Genomic DNA, 16,782 nt, shown 5'->3' with positions numbered 1-16,782 from the left:
TGTTCTGTAACAGATCTGATACAGATGAAGTTCCTTGTGTGCAACTTCTTTTGACCCATAGATCTATGAACTAAAGTGAAAAGTCAAATACTGCTCCTGCATACTTAGTATACACAGTGAAGAAGGGATAGAATAATCACAATAAACCCCTCATTCAAAAAGGGGAAGAATGAAGACATAGGGCTTTCACTGATCCATAAAATTCTGAATTTTATCAGCATATGGTGTCAGGTTCCCCAAATCTAGGACCAAGAAATGTTTTTTTATTAGAACCCAGTTCTGCTCATTGGGAATAATTTATTGGTCTGTGGTCCTCACTGGCTGTTTGATTTACTCTCAACTCTTGGCTCCAGAGGTACTTTCATTTCTGTAGAAAATGGATCTGAGTTCCTATCTCAGACTTCTTCCTGCTTCTTATAAGTTGAGAGCTCAGAAGCTTCTTTGCATTTTCAACTGTCTCTTGGTTTTTAGTCCAAGATGCCACAATTCTAATGAAAACTTTGAAGTTTCGTATGAATCTGATTTGGTTTACTTCCATGCCCCAAAAGCCCCAGCCATATTCTTTTGCTTTATTTGCTTTATTAAAACATACTTTCCTTGAATTAGATAATTATGTTTTATGTTCCTCTAATTTGTTTTTTTAAATAAAAATTTTTTAGAACACTTTAGACCTACAGAACAATTGAGAAGATAGTGTAGGGAGTTCATGTATATTCTGGATCCAGTTTTTAAAAATATCTCATTAGTATGGTATCTTTGCTGTAATTAATGAACCAGTATTGACACATTTATAATTAAAATTTGTAATTTACTCAGACTTCCTAAGTGATTTTAAAAGTTGAGGTGCAATTCACATCACATAAAATTAACCATTTTTAAGTGAGCAACTCTGTAACATTTAGTTTATGTAATGTGTAATCACTATATTTAGCTCCAAAGCATGTTCACTACTCCAGAATAAAACCCCATATCCATTAAGAATTTACTCCTAATTCTCTTCTTAACCCAAGTCTTGCAACTACCAATCTGCTTTCTTTTGAAATAAATTTTATTGCGTTTATTTGAGGTTTACAACATGCTGTTTTGGGATACATACAGACAGACACATATAGATGGTATAGTAGTACAATGGTTACTATAGTGAAGCCGGCTAACATATCTATGTTAGTCTCATATATTTCACATAGTGACATCCTTGTGACAAGAGCAACAAATACCTACTTATTTAACAAAAATCCCTAATATAATATAATTTTATTAACTTTAGTCCTCATGTTTTACATTAGATCTCTAGACGTGTTCATTTTCCATATCTGCTGCTTTGTATCCTCTGACCTGCATCTCTGCATTTCCTCTTCCCGACTCCCACCTGTGGTAATCACTGTTTCATTCTCTACCTGTGTGTTTGAACTCCTTAAAAAAATATATTCCACATGTAAGTAAGGTCATGCAACATTTTTCTGTGTCTGCCTTATTTCCTTTAGTATAATGTCTTCCAGGTCCATTCATGTTGTGGCAAATAACAGGCTCTCCATTTTTTATAAGGCTGAATATTAGCTATATATATATATATGTATATATATACATACAGACATACACACATAAACATATAGACACACATACACATGCATACATGCATGTATGTGCACATACACAGAGACACAAACACACTCCTACATTTTCTTTATTCACTTATTCATCGATGAACATTCAGGTTGTTTCCATATCTTGGCTATTGTGAATAATGCTGCAGTGAATATGGGTGTGAAGATATCTTTACGAGCTGGTGCTTTCATCTCCTTTGGGTATATACCTAAAAGATGAATTGCTGGGTCATGTGGTAGTCCTATTTTTAATTTCTTTAGGAACCTCCATACGGTTTTCTCTAATGGCTGTACCATTCTACCTTCACACCAACAGTTGTACTAGGGCTCCCTTTTCTCCATACCCTCACCAACATTTATCTCTTGTCTTTTTTATAGTAGTCATCCTTATGTGTGTGAGAAGAAATCTCATAGTGGTTTTAATTTGCATTTCCTTGATGATTAGTGATGTTGAGCACCTTTTTGCATACCTGTTTTCCATTTATATATTTTTTGAAGATACATCATGTCCTTTGCCCATTTTTAAATCAGGTTATTTGGTTTTTGCTAATGAGTTTAAGAGTTTTTAATACATTTTTCATATTAACTCCTTATCAGATGTGTGGTTTCCAATTATTTTTTTCCTAGTATGTAACTGGACTTTTCATTTTTTTTTTAGTTTGATGCAGTTCCATTTCTGTATTTTTGTCTTTGAAGTCTGAATTTTTGGTGTGATTCCCAAAAGTTGTTGTCAAGACCAGTGTGAAGGAGCTTTTCCTCTATGTTCTTTTCTAGGAGTTTTATGGCTTCTGATCTTAAATTTAGGTCTTTTATCCATTTTGAATTGGTTTTTGTGTATAGTTTAAGATAAGAGCCAATTTCATTCTGTTGGTGATAGAAATTCAGTTTTCCCTGCATCATTTATTGAAGAGACTATTCTTTCCTCATTGTGTCCTTTTGATGCCTTTGTCAAAAATTAGTTGTCCGTCTGTGTTTTAACTTATTTCTGGACTCTCTATTCTATTCCATTGGTCTATGTTTTTGTTTTTATGCCAGGACCATACTGTTTTGATTATGATTGCTTTGTAATATAAGTTTAAATCAGGAAGTCTGATGCTTCCAACATTACCTTTTTTCCTCAGTATTGTTGGGACTTTTGGTGTTTTTTTATGGCTCCATATTAATTTTATATTCTTTTTCTATTTCTGTGAAAATAGTCATTGGAATTTTTATCGACATGGCATTAAATCTATATATTGCTTAGAGTACTATGATTATTTTAGCAATATTAATTCTTCCCGTTTGTAAACACATATTTATTCATTTATTTGCATCACGCTCAATTTCTTTCATTAATGTTTTATAGTTTTAGTGTGCAAATCTTTCAGCTACTTGATTAGACTTATTCCAAGGCATTTTATGCTGTTATAAATGGGATTGTTTTCTTAATTTCTTCAGCTAGATCATTATTCATGTATAAAAATGCTACTAGTTTTTGTACATTGATTTTGTATCTTGCAACTGCTGAATTTATTAGTTCTAACAGGTTTTTTTTGTGTAGCATTGAGGTTTTCTGCTTATAGGATCATGTCATCTGCAAATAGAGATAATTTTCCTTTTTTCATTTTCAATTTTGATAGCTATATCTATTCTGGATATTAGATATAAATAAAATCATACAATATGTGACCTGCATTTTTTTCACTTGACATAATGTGGGAGGTCGATCCACATTGTAGCATGTTTCAGTACTTTGTTTCTTTTTATAGCTGAATAATCTATTGTGTATATATACTACGATTGGTATCTGTCCATCTGTTGATAGTCATTTGGGTTGTTCCCCTTTGTCTATAGTACAGAGGGCTACTATGAACATGCATGTAGTATATATTATATAATTATATATTATATAAGGATTTGATTAAGTACCTGTTTTCAGTTCTTTTGAGTATATACCTAGGAGTGGAACTGCTGTATCATGTGATGATTCTATATATAACTTATTGAGAAACCATCAAATTATTTTCCATAGCCCAACTGTTTTAAATTCCCACCAGCAATATAAATGTGTTCTAATTTCTTCACATCCTTACTAGCACTTGTTATCATCCATTTAAAAAAAATTTCTAACATAAGGTTAATTATTTTCTTATTTTTACAGTGGAAAATAGAAGGTTTCATGAATACTTTTTGTCTCAATAATAGCATTTAAATATTTAAATATTTGGTAATAATTTCCAATAAAAATATAGACTTAAATAAACAAGGTCAATGGAAATGTTAGATTTATCAAGCAGAAGTTTGTGGGCAATGTGGCTTAGAGCTGTAAGTAAATGAAGTGTTTCATTTCCCCCATAATGTAATAATATTTTAAACTACATCGAATCGGGCAGTTTTAGCTCTCCCTCCTCCTTTGTTTTCGTTTGCTATTTTGGTAAAATCAGAAATGAGAATTGTATGGAGTCTTGTAGTTAGTTTGATATAATTGATTATATTAGGTATTTTCATCGAAGCATCTACATACCACAAATGTTTATGACAAGTGAAATTCTAAGCTTAATTATAATCAGGAATTTTATTTAAAATAATGATTTAAAGTGACTTTGAGAAACTTCTAAAATTTGTCCAGATTTTTCAGATAGGCAGTTATGAATATAAGACTTCAAATGTTTCTCTGGAATTGTCGGCCTTCTCTGTGTTAACCACTTCAATATCCTGAATAAATAGTATTTAAATGCTAGATACCAGAAATTTTGCCTCCACACATCAGATCAAAGACTGACTAAAGTAATTTTTTAATTATTTCTTTGTTACTTACTTCTAAACAAAGTTGCTAAGGTAATGTTTTGATATATTACCTTAAAACGTTTCTTCATATGAAATTGCACTCTGCTTCAAAAATTTGGAGTAATAATGTTTTATCTTTATAAAATAAATGATTTTCTATTGAGCTATAAAGATCAAGCTGAGACTATTAATTATTACTAACTTGTTGAGGACTTCAGAAGTTTTGGATAATTATATCACAATTCATTGAAGTGCCTCTTAACCAATTTTCCCCTGACTCTCTTGTGATACTTCAACTTCAAATGGCTTCTTAGAACTGTCATATAAATCAACATCATGTGGATTTCTGCATTATGCAGGACTGTGAATGCCAGTTTCCAAAATCAAGGAATAACATTTTCCTGATTATTAATTAGTTTAGAATCTTATTAACATGCTCACTGAATTTTTATTCTCTTCTCTGCAAAATGCCAGTTTATCTTTTGCCACTTACTTTTGGGTTTACTTGTATTTTCTTATTGACTTTTAGGAACTTGTTACCTTTAGTAAGTTGTATATGTTGTAAACACTTTCTCTCAGTTTGTGACTTGTCTTTTTACTTTATTAATTTTAATGTAATTAAATTTATCACTTTACTTTTTCTTTTAAGTGATTTGTGTCTTGTTTAAGAAAAATTTCCATACCACAATGCTATAACAGTTTTACTTTATAGCTACTAAAATTTTAATTTCTCTTTGGAGATTTGCTCAATAATGTGAAATTGATTTCTTTTTTGCATATGAATGGAATAGATAGCTAATTTTACTAAGGAAAATTAGTTTTTTCCACATTGATTTTATTTCAAATCCAGTCATTTCTTATAAATCAGCCATACCATATCCATCATACATCAAAGTTTCATGTATGATTTTACCTATTTCTGGCCTGTTCCATCCCACTAGTCAATTTTACCTCCCTATGCCAATATCTGCTTTCAGTCATTTACATGAGTCATAATATGTTTTGATATCTCATATGGTACTTCTTTTTACCTTTTTAGAGTTCTTTGGGTATTCTTGATGCAGTGCTCTTCCATATAAATTTTAGAATAAGCTTGTCATATTATATGAAAAAATCTATTGGGATTTTAAACATAATTGCATTCCTCAGTTTTTTATTATGTACATGAATTTAGTCTTTTTCATTATTTGGTCAATGATGTACCACATATACAACAGTGGTCTCATGAGATTACAATATTGTATTTTTACTGTATCTTGTCTATATTTTGATATATTTAGATACACAAATACATTGTGCTATACTTGCCTACAGCATTCAGTATGGTAACACACTGTGCAGGTTTGTAGGCCAGGGGCAATAGACTATACCATATAGCCTAAGTGTGTAGTAGGCTATACCACTGAGGTTTGTATAAATATACTCTATGATGTTCGCACAATGACAGAATTGCCTAGCAATGAATTTCTGAGAATGTATCACTGTCATTAGTGACACATGACTATATATGTATATATTAATGTGAATGTGTGTGTGTATACACACACACACATGCATACACATATATATATATCATATAATTTTTTTGTTCAGATTTTGGTAGGATATGGGAACTAGAGAGAAGTAATCATGTATGCCAAATAAACATCTTGAATGAGAGATAATCTATGAAACCTGTAACATTCTGGTTTTGCATTTTTGATAATTTATGACTTGTACAACCCAAGGTACTCTTAGAATATATCTGTAGAAAATAACCCTGCCAATGACTTTATAGTCCAGAAAAGGCATAATATTATGGAAAGCTAAATATGTGAACTCAGGTATAATTTTGTATTCACCACTCTTTGGTAACACATTACAATTCAAGAGATGTCATGTACTTCTGACTGTTAGGAAAGTCTTTTGGGAATAAATAGCAGTTGAACTGTCCCTTGATGAATGTGTAAGATTTAGAATCACAGAGACAAGGTCAGAACAATTAGGTGGGGTTAAGAATAAAACAATATGAATAGATAGGAGATTTATGTACTTCTTGGGATACAACTGTAAACCAATAAGTTTATGAGACAGGTCTTAATCAATTTAGAGGTTTATTTTGCCAAGGTTAAGAACCATGGTCCATGGCAGCCTCAGGAGGTCCCAGGAACATGTGCCCAAGGTGGTTTGGTTACAGCTTGATTTTATACATTTTAGGGGGGCAGAAGTTACAGGGAAAGACATAAATCAATACATGCAAGTTATACATTGGTTAGGCCTGGAAAGGTGGGACATCTAGAAATGGGGGCTTCCAGGTCATAGGTGAATTCAGGTTTCCTGATTGGTAATTGGTTGAAAGATATGACTTGCCTGAATTGTTGAATTCACCATTAAAAAAAAAAGCCAAAGTTCTTGTCATGTAGATGAAGCCTCCAGGTAGCAGGCTTCAGAGAGAATAGGTGATGAATGTCTCTTATCAGACCTTGAAAGTGTCAGGCTCCCTAAAAAGGACCTAGTAAGGGAAAGAGATTCTCTACAGAATGCAAACTTCTGCCACAAGAGACGGTTTTGCAGGACTGTTTCTCAATATGTCAAAGAAGTATATTTTGGAGTGAAATACTTTGATTTCTTTCAAGGCCTGTTATCTGTCATGTGATGCTATATCAGAATCAGGTGGGAATTTGGTATATTATTGCTACAATGAGTCTTTTTTGTTTATCTTAAGATTTCTGTTTTAATTTTAATGCTGGTCTGTTGTGTCTAGATTACAAAGGCAGGAGGTTATAATGAGGCATGTCTAACCCCCTTTCCTATCATGTCCTTAACTAGTTTTTTAGGTTTCTTTGGGGTCCCCTTGGCCAAGAGTTGGGGGGACCTACTCAGTCAGTTGGGGGGCGTAGAATTTTATTTTTGGTTTATACAACCGAGAGTATAAGTACACAAAAATATAATGAAGTAGAGATATGTAAAGTAGAGAATTGACAAGTTTAAGTGACATTTATTCACTGTTTTTTAATATGTTTAAGATTTGATTTTTATTGAGATCTTTTGTTTTGACAGTTTGAAACTTCTTTTGAAGAATGGTAAGAAAATTTCATGCTTTTTAAAACTATTTTATTTTTAATGTCAAACTTTCAATCATCTGCTATAATCCAGTTTAACTTCAAAAGGAATAGAAAATCGAATGCAAGATTTTTCACAATAGATATTGCAATATATTTTTTAAAATATAAGAATGAGGACATCACTGATAATGGCAAACTAGAGATCTCCAGAGCTCCATCCCTCCACAAAAACAACTATAAAATTTGCAAAAACATTAGTCAGAATCGACTTTTACAGAAATCTGGAATCCAGTAAAAATTTAATAACCACTAGGGGAAAATTCAATGAAGAAGGAAGCTGCTTCATTGCATTAAGAGAGCACTGTGGCATTGTAATTTGCCTGCTCAGCATTCTCCAGCCTTCAGACTGGTGGCAGCTATGAAGAGAGCAGTGTACACCTATGGTGCAGATTCCTAGTGCCAGAGGGAATAATAGGAACATCATTCTCAAAGAATTGTATTTGAGTGGTCTGATAGCTCCCAGAAAGACTAGCATAAGGACTTTGCTTGACTTGGAGGAATCACAAGGCTGGGGCTACTTACGGGCAGTGTTTGCAAAAAGCATTTAAAGGCATATACTTGCCATAGCAGCCTGAGGCTATAGATAACAGCTAGGACAAGCATTAACCAGACGAAAATTCCTGTGAAAAAATAGGTTGGAAAAAGAGATAGATACATGAAGGAAAATCTCTCAATATACTGGAGATTTGATAGAACACAGAGGGCTGGAAAATTGTTCAAAAAAGACTTGAGAAGATCCTAATCTTACTTCTGGCTGACCTTTAGGATCTGCATAGGCAGGAATTGAAGACAGAGTCAGGGTTTAAACAGCCTGGGTAAGCCTCGAAGGATTACCCTAACACAGACCAAATCTGCCAAGATTGGAGAGTATTGTTTTTCTTTTTCCTTTCTTTTGTTGCCAGCCATTTAAGTGAACTCACACAAAACACTAGCTCACCAGTAAGCTAAGGAAACAGATTTCAGTGATTACACATGACAAATAATACAGCCATTATGAAAGAGTGTTTGGAAGAGTCACTAAACAAACAACCCACTACAGACAGAAAAAGCAAATCCAATAGTGTAATCTGGTTTTTATTTCACATTAAAATATTCAAAATGTCCAGTTTTCAAAAAGTAAATATGAAGAATGCAAAGAAAAGAAAGCTTGGGTCATTCACAGTGAAAAAGGATAAATTAACGTCAACTGTTCTCAAGGGAACCCAACATTTGGACTTACTGGACAAAGATAAATCAATTGGCTTAAATATCTTCAAAGAGATAAAGGAAACCATGAACAGATAACTAAGTTAAAGCAGAAAAGTGATGTTTCAACAAATATAAAATCTCAATTAGAGAAATTATAAAAATTAACCAAATAGAAATTCTAGGCCGGGTGCGGCGGCTCATGTCTGTAATCCCAACACTTTGGGAGGCCGAGGCGGGTGGATCATGTCAGGGATTCAAGACCAGCCTGGCCAATATGGTGAAACCCCGTCTTTACTAAAAACAAATACAAAAATTAGCTGCGCATGGTGGCCTGCACTTGTAGTCCCAGCTACTCAGGAGGCTGAGGCAGGAGAATCACTTGAACCCGGGAGGTGGAGGTTGCAGTGAGCCAAGATCGTGCCACTGCATTCCAACCTGGGCGACAGAGTGAGACTCTGTCTGGGGGAAAAAAAAAAAAAAATTCTGGAACTGAAAAATAAACTAACTGAAATTAAAAACTTCACTAGAAGGGTTCAGTAGCAGCTTTGAGCAGTCAGAATAATCAGTGAATTTGATGATAAGTTAATAGAGATTATCTAGTCTAAGAAACAAGAAAGACACGAGAATAAAGAAAAATGAAAAGTGCCTAATAAGCCTAAGGGATACCATCAAGCATAATAGCAGTCAAAAAGTGAGAAGAAAGGGCTAGAGAATGAAAAAATATTTGAAGAAACAATGGCTAAGAAACTCTTCAATTTGATGAAAGACTTAAATCTATGCATCCGTTAACCTCAATGAACTCCAAATAGAATCAAGTCAAACAGATCCACACCCATATACATTTTAGTTAACTTGTCAAATGCCTGGGACAAAGAGAATCTGGAAAGCAGCACAAGAGAAGCAACTTTTCATGTACCAGGGACCCTCAGTACGATTAACAGTGAATTTTTCATTAGGAATTGTGGAAGTCAGAATGCAGTGGGGTGACATATTTAAATGCCAGAAGAAAAAAAAGAAACTGTCAATGAAGAATTCCGAATCTAGCAAGAGTAGCCTCAAAAATAAAGGAGAAATTAAGACATTCTCAGATAAACCAAAGGGGTGTATCACTAGCAGTCCAGTTCTATAAGAAATCCTATAAGTAGTCTTTCAGGCTGAAATGAAACGACACTAGAGAGTAACTGGAAGCCATATGATAAAATAATAAACAATAATAAAGGTAACTACAAAGGTAAGTATAAAATCCAGTATAAGTGTATTTTGTTTTGTAATTCTTATTTGTTTCCCTATATGATTATAAGGTCAAATGGATAAAATTCATAATTATAAATTTATGCTAATGAACACAAAATGGATAACTATGTAATTTGTGAAATTGACACCATAAGAGAAAGAGCAGAGACATAAAGGAACAGAGTTCTTTATATATAAATAGATAGGTATACTATTGAAGCTACATTGATTTTAATTCAAGTTTTATAGAGTTAAGATATTAATTGTAATCCTCAGGATAAACACTAAGATTCTATTTTAGAAAATACAGGAAAACAAAGAGGGAAACTAAACAATATATAGAAAAAAATCAACTAGTTACAAATAAGGCAGTTATGGAGGAGTTCAGAAATAAATAATATAGAAAATGAATAGCAAAATGGCAAAAATAATCCCTCCTTATCAGTAATTACTTCTTATATAAATGGATTAAACTCTCCAGTTGAAAGGTAGAGCATGGTAGAATGGATAAGAATAGATAATCCAACTATTCTGTCTATGAGAGTCTCACCTGAGATACAAAGACATAAGTAGCTTAAAAGTGGAAGGATGAAAAACCATATTCCATGCAAATAGTAAGTAAAAGAGAGCTGGAGTGACTATACCAATATCGCACAAAATAGGCTTTAAATCAAAGCCTGTTACAGAAGACAAAAGACTTGATACACTGATAAAAGTGTCATTCCACCAAGAAGATATATAAACTATAAATATAACACACCTAACAATATAACCTCAAAACAGACATATAAACTAACAGAATTGAAGGGAATAATAGACTGTTCTACAACAGGACTTTGAGAATTTAATGCCCCCACTTCCAATAATGGATAAAAGAACTAAGCAGAAGATCAATAAATAAATAGACTTGAATAACATGAACCAACAAGACCTAACCAGTTTATACAGAATACTCCACTTAACAACAGCAGAAAACACATTCTTCTCATGTGCACATGGACCATTCTTCAGGATAGATCATGTATTATGCCACAAAATAAATCTCAATGAAACTAAAAAGATCAAAATTATACATGGTATTTTTTTCTAACCCAATAGAATGAAACTGGAAATCAATAACAAATGGAAAACTGGAAATTTCATATATATGTAGAAATTAAACAAATCATGTTTTACAAACCAATGAGTCAAAGCAGTAATCACAGGGGAAATTAGAAAACACCTTGAGGTGAGTGAAAATGAAAACACAATGTATTTAAACTTACAAAATGCAGCAAAAGTAGTCCACAGAGGGAAATTTAGAGCTATAAATGCTTACATTTAAAAAGAGGAAATCAAATCCAGTAACCTAACTTTATACCTTAAGGAAGCAGGAGTATGCAAAACCCAAAGTTAGCAAAAGGAAGGAAATAAAGGTTAAAGTAGAAATAAATGAAATAGAGGCTAGAAAAACAGTACACAGAATCAATTAAAACAAAAGGTTTTTCTTTGAAAAGAGCAATGAAATTCACAAACCTTTAGCTAAACTAACCAAAAATAAAAAGAAGACTCAATTACAAATTAACTAAAATAATATAAAAACTGGGACACTACAACAGATTCTGCAGAAATAAAGAGGATTAAAAGAGGATACTAGGAACAAATGGGTATCAACAAACTAAATAACGAAGATGAAAGGGACTAATTCCTAAAAACACAGAAACTAATAAAACTGTCTCAGGAAGGGGTAGAAAACCTGAACAGAACTATGACAAATAAAGTGATTGAATCAATAATCAAAAACTTCCCCAACAAAAAAAATCTCAGGACCAGATGGCTCCACTCGTAAATTCTACTAAACATTGAAAGAAGAATTAACATCAGTCCTTCTCAAACTCTTCCAAAAAATAGAAAAGAAGAGAATAATTTCTAAGTCATCCTATGAGCCCAGCAATAACCTGATAGTGAAACCAGACAAAGACATCAGAAGCAAACTATAGAATATATGTGAATATACATGACAGGCCGGGCACAGTAGCTCACACCTGTAATCCAAGTACTTTGGGAGGCCAAGGCAGAGGATCACTCGAGCCCAGAAGTTTGAGACAAGCCTAGGCAACATAGTCAAAACCCATCTCTACAAACAAACAACAACAATGAAAAAATGAGCCAGGTGTGGTGGTGCATGCCAGTAGTCTTAGCTACTCCAGAGGCTGAGTTTGGAGGATTGCTTGAGCCCAGGAGGTCAAGTTTACAGTGAACTGTGATTGTGCCACTGTACTTCAGCCTGGGCAACAAAACAAAACAAACAAACAAAAAATGACAAAATCCTCAACAAAATACTATCAACCTGAGTCCAGCAATGCATTAATATAATTATACGGCCGGGCACAGTGGCTCACGCCTGTAATGCCAGCACTTTGGGAGGCCAAGGCTGGTGGATCACCTGAGGTCAGGAGTTTGAGACCAGCCTTGCCAATATGGTGAAACCCCGTCTCTACTAAAAATACAAAAATTAGCTGGGTGTGATGGCGGGCGCCTGTAATCCTAGCTACTTGGGAGGCCGAAGCACAAGAATCACTTGAACCTGGGAGGCAGAGGTTGCAGTGAGCCAAGATCGCTCCACTGCACTCCAACCTGGGCGACAGTGAGACTTTGTCTCAAACAAACAAACAAACAAACAAACAAAAACTATATACATACACACACACACACACACACACACACACATCATGATCAGTGAGATTTATCCTAGAAATGCAAGAGTGGTTTAGCATACAAAAATTAGTTAACATGTGACACAAGCCCACACCTTTAGTAAAACTAGATTGTAAGGGAACTTTATTAAACACAATAAAGGATATTTATGAGAAACCCTTAGTTTATATTATACCTGATGGTGAAGACTGAAAGTTTTTATCTTAAGAACAGGAGCAAAACAAGGATGCCCACTCTTTCCACTTTTCTTCAACATTAGAACCCTTGCATATTGCTGGTGTGAATATAAAATAGTTTAGATACCGAGAAACAGTTTGTCTGCTCCTCAAAAAGTGAAACCTAGAATTACCTATCACTCAGCAATTTGACTGCAAGATATATACCCAAAAGGATTCAAAACATGTTCAAACAAAAACTCATATACAAATGTGTATAACATCTATATTCACAATAGCCAAAAGGTGGACACAATCCCCAAATCCATCAATGGATTAATAGATAACCAAATGTGTTGTATATACACAATGGAATATTATTCCACCATTAAAAGAAATAAAATTCTTCTACATACTGCAACATGGAGAAATCTTGAAACTATTATGCTAAGTTTAAAAAGTCACGAAAGGTCACTTATATGATTCCATTTCTATAAAATATTCATGAAAGTTCATCCACAAAGACAGCAGATTAGTCATTGCTATGGAATAGTGGGTTGAAGAAAGGGGAGAGACTGCTTAATAAGTAGCATATGTTCTTTTGGAGTGATGAAAATATATTGGAATGAGATGGGATGATAGTTGTATGATGTTGTGAATGTATTAAATGCCACTAAAGTTTCCACTTTCAAATGTTTAATATGTTATGGGACTTTGGCTCAATTAAAAAAATAGAAAAATTAGCATAGAATTTTACTGGTCCAAGAATTAACCGAACTTTAGAAGATAATACACAAAATGATCTAATTATGTATAATAATTTACTATATCATGTAAATGGTATTAAAAGCCAGCAGGGAAAGTACTATTTAATAGTTGATGCTGGGACAATTATTTTTCAATTTTTTTAAAAGAAAAATCAGAAAAAATATACTTTTCAACAAAAATATTCTGAAATAAATATGAAAACTAAAGGAAGAAAATATAAAGGATATTTCTCTGACCTTGGAATTGACAGACTTACCTAGATAAGTTGTGGAACAATGACAAGAAAAATAATTTGTAGCCATTAGAAATATGAAATGGTAGTAAAATACACTGAAAATAATTTCAAGTAACTAAAGCAGAATGTATAATTGTGACTCTAATTTTATAAGAATTAAAATATCATTAGACTATTCTATTTGATCTCTGAAGAATAAATATGGATTACATTATTTTTTATGATTTTTGGTATGTATACAGTTTTCTTAATTTAGAATACTTCTTTAATAAAAAATAATGTAATGAAAATTTCAAAAAGAAATTCTCTGCTTTGTTGTTGATACCAATTTTCTTGTAACTTTGATCAGAGAAAAAACACTTTTAAAAAATGTATAATGAAGGCTAGTTTAGGATTCTAGAATCACACCAGAGAAAGATGGAGAAATAGTTTATTATTCAACATACAGAATTTTAGCTAGAAAGGAAATAACATTTTAATTTATAGTCACCTCTCAAGACACTACAGTTTAGTGTTGTCCAGTAGAACTTTCTATGATAATCAGTGTTCTATATTTGTACTTTCCAACAGTATAGCTACTAGGAAGGAAACAACATTTTAATTTAGATATTTTTCTAAAAGTTTATTATCTGAAATGATATTTTTACTCATTGTAATTTACATTGATTTCCCAGGCACTACTGAACTGAAATTACAGAAATCATTCATCCAAATTATTCTCACAGAATACCCTTTGTCTTATAGAAACACTTTCTAGGAATGACCAATTTCTTTAAAAAAATGTAGTTTTAATATCTTCTCAAGACATTTTGGGTCATTTGTAACTAATTTTAAGTTTTTATTAATTTACTGCTAAGTGTAAATCCCATTACCTATTAGAATTTTGCTATATTAGTCTCCTATCTAGTAAGATTATCTTGTATAGTAAGTTTCACCACAAATATTTAAAATTCAATGGAAGAGCATAACCTAAAATTTGTTTTACTAACTTTAAGTACTTCTTTACTGCTTGCTTCTTTCCCATTATATAGGAGCAGAACTTCTTCCACAAAAGACCTGAAAGAAGATTGGAGTGTAACTACACCAGTGAAAGAGGTCAAACCAGGAGAAAAGAGAGGTAAAGTTGTTCCTCCTACTTGAATAACTGTATATATTTAAAAGTTCATTGACTTCATTTAATATATTTCTGATTGTCACAATAATCATGTTTAAGAATTTTATAATTATTATGAATGTTTAATAGACAAAATAGTCCTCTATATCATTTGATTAAGCATTCATTCAACAAATATTTATTAGTGAATATTATACACCAAGTACTGGTTTAGGTGATGAGTGTATAATGATGGCTATCCACTTCTCAAGAAGCTATTTGTAGTTTAGTGTTGCCCAATAGAACTTTCTGTGATAATCAGTATTCCATGTGTATATTGTCCAGTAGAATAGCTACTAGCCACGTACAGCTGTTGAACCTTTGAAATGTGGCTAGTGAGACTGAGGAACTTAATTTTTAAGTTTAATGTGAATTAAGTTGCATATAAATGTAAATGGTTGCATGTGGATGATGACTACCATATTGAAAATTGCAGTTCTAGTATATATTTAAGTTGTGATAAATATTCTTATCACAATTTATAAAATATATATTTTATATACTGGTATAAAATTTGTGTTAGCACTACTTCAGTGTATTTAAATATATTATTGAGATTTTATGTAGTACCTCCTCTTCCCCTACCACAAAAAATTGCTAAATCCTTGAGTGAAAACTAAGTAATAAACTCAGGACTTTTTAAAAGCAAGAATATTTTGTTTATCAAAGCTTTCATTCATAGCAAAGCTTTGTTTCTACTGTTTTATTTTTCGTTATTTGTGCCTATAGTGAAAATGAGGACCTTAATCATTACTTATCAAGTTTTCACATAACAAATGCTGAGAAAAAATAGATATATTAACAATCACAACTACAATTCCATTAGCTACAATTATGTTTATTATCAGTATGTACATTTGAGGTCTAAAACATACAGCAATAGCAGGATGAGGAAGATTTGTTGTAATCAAGGCCTTATGCTAAAACATTGCAGGTAGTTGCTTAGAACAGTAATATGAAACTGCAAAACTGAGATGGCACTCAAGAAAAAAAATGAGATGTTAAATACAATGAATTTGAGGCATCCCAAGTTACCTATACAGCATTTGTTTTGGAATTTATTATTGAAATAGTATAAAAGACAGCTCCTAGAAACATAATGAACACCTTTGCTAAAACACATATATATTCAATCAGAAGTATTTTAATTATAAGTGGTATTAATTTATTCATATATTCCAGACTGAAATCTTGTTATTGTAATTGATATAAATCACAAATTGGCTGGAGAACAAGTGTTGAGTGAATATGTTTTCATTTAAAAAAGACAATTAATTTTAAAGTATCCAAGATGTGGTAGAATTTGACAAAAGAAAACAATAGATTCAAAGATGCCAAATAAAGGACCAGTGTAGAGAAAATCATATTTATGCATTAAAAATAGGGAAACCGGTTTTATAAGAATGCTTCTGAGGCAGCATGCTGGATTTCTTTGACAAGTCCAATGGGTTAAAAAATAGTGATCGTATGACTGCTGAGCTTGCGCTTATCACCGTTATTTAATACTCCCATCTAGCAGAAAATCATTGTCTTTATTGTCCAAAAGCAACATAAAAAAGAAATGTATTCATTTTCTTTCTTCTTGGTGCAGTTTAGCTATTTTTCCTCTAGCCTCAGTTCTTTCGGGGCCTTATCTCTTAACACTTTGTATTTATGTGTTTATATAACATTTTGGCAAAAGTCAGTGTTTATAGGCATCAGTCCTACAAGGATAGGACTCATATCTGTCTTCTTTACCTTACTTATCTCCAGCAAAGACCGTGTGCTTGTTCCCGGAACATAATGGGCTCTACACATTTATTTCATAAATTGTCAAATGAGTACCCATGGTAATAATTTTGTTAACATTAAGCCGCATCATTCCAGAACTGTGAACCAG

General features: G+C 32.7%; 1 protein-coding gene across 3 annotated transcripts in view; it reads left to right on the top strand.

The window, feature by feature from the left end:
- Window positions 1-16,782, top strand: part of CCDC178 (coiled-coil domain containing 178) — a 503,460-nt gene that overhangs the window by 77,402 nt on the left and 409,276 nt on the right. For all 3 annotated transcript variants that reach the window (XM_034943399.2, XM_057300489.1, XM_055102765.1), the window contains exons 7-8: window positions 7,410-7,432; window positions 14,782-14,867. In XM_034943399.2, coding sequence (XP_034799290.1) covers window positions 7,410-7,432; window positions 14,782-14,867 — 109 coding nt within the window. The remainder of the gene's footprint in view (window positions 1-7,409; window positions 7,433-14,781; window positions 14,868-16,782) is intronic.

The sequence above is a fragment of the Pan paniscus genome, chromosome 17 (genome assembly GCF_029289425.2).
Source record: "Pan paniscus chromosome 17, NHGRI_mPanPan1-v2.0_pri, whole genome shotgun sequence".
Lineage (NCBI taxonomy): Eukaryota > Metazoa > Chordata > Mammalia > Primates > Hominidae > Pan > Pan paniscus.
The sequence above is the reverse complement of the archived record's forward strand: the minus strand, read 5'-3'. Positions and strand labels throughout refer to the sequence as shown.